General features: G+C 39.7%; 1 protein-coding gene across 1 annotated transcript in view; it reads left to right on the plus strand.

Moving 5' to 3' along the window:
* The window catches only part of unc5cb (unc-5 netrin receptor Cb), a 227,373-nt gene that overhangs the window by 183,339 nt on the left and 43,109 nt on the right, over window positions 1-925 (plus strand). The window contains exon 9 of the mRNA XM_016456327.1: window positions 231-416. Coding sequence (XP_016311813.1) covers window positions 231-416 — 186 coding nt within the window. The remainder of the gene's footprint in view (window positions 1-230; window positions 417-925) is intronic.

Consider the following 925-nt stretch of genomic DNA (forward strand, 5'->3'; position numbering starts at 1 on the left):
TGTGTGTGTGTGGCTCTTCTCTGGTCCTGAAGCCCTAGGCGTCTCTTTCACACATGGCTGCTGTGATCGCTAGCTGAGGAAATGTCTGTCTCTCTGCCGTCTCTCCAGCGTAACCGCTCAATAATGCTTTTTATTTCCACCGTTTTCCTCTCTCTCTCTCTCTCTCTCTCTCTCTCTCTCTCTTTCTATCTACAGTTCAAAGAAACGTATCTCTCTCTTTCTACCTACAGTTCAAAGAAACGTATTAATCTCAGCGATACATTTTAATGCTTGCCCCGCTGAGTGTGCCGCTTTATCATCAAAGTGCGAGCGCCGGACGGGAGAGTTGCACGCTCAGATGATATCGGAGGACTTTCATCACTCGGCTCTATTCGCCGAGTCCATACGGGCCGGAATACGAGCGGCTTTACGTTCCTGTAGAGAGTCATCATTTACCCTGATATCTTCGTTAAAGATAGAGGACGTAATTGTGGAAGTTTATGAATAATACAGAAGAGAAACGAGGGAGTATCCATGTCAGCCGACTGACCAGGAACAGAAAATAATACTGCAAACAAAATAAATTTACTCCAGAAGCAACACTACTTACTTTCTTTAACGAAGAATCTTTCTTTAATACGAGTGTGTTTTCTCTTACTGCACTTGTAGATTCACTTCAAGTGAAAAGAAGTTACAAATAAGTGACATAATAAGTGAGAAATCTACCGGTGCAGTGAGACAAAACTGATTTATATTCAAGAAATGTCAGAAACAAATCTTAATATTTATGCAGCGTTGCTTCTGAAAGAAACTTACTTGTTTTTAGGATGTTTAGATATAACTCTTATTTTTTTAATTGACAATTTCACTTAAAGAAGTTGGTATAGCATTTACTCTAAATACTCTGAGATATATATATATATACACACACACACACACACACACA

The sequence above is a fragment of the Sinocyclocheilus anshuiensis genome, unplaced genomic scaffold (assembly GCF_001515605.1).
Source record: "Sinocyclocheilus anshuiensis isolate Anshui unplaced genomic scaffold, SAMN03320099.WGS_v1.1 scaffold495, whole genome shotgun sequence".
In the NCBI taxonomy this organism is placed as follows: Eukaryota; Metazoa; Chordata; class Actinopteri; order Cypriniformes; family Cyprinidae; genus Sinocyclocheilus; species Sinocyclocheilus anshuiensis.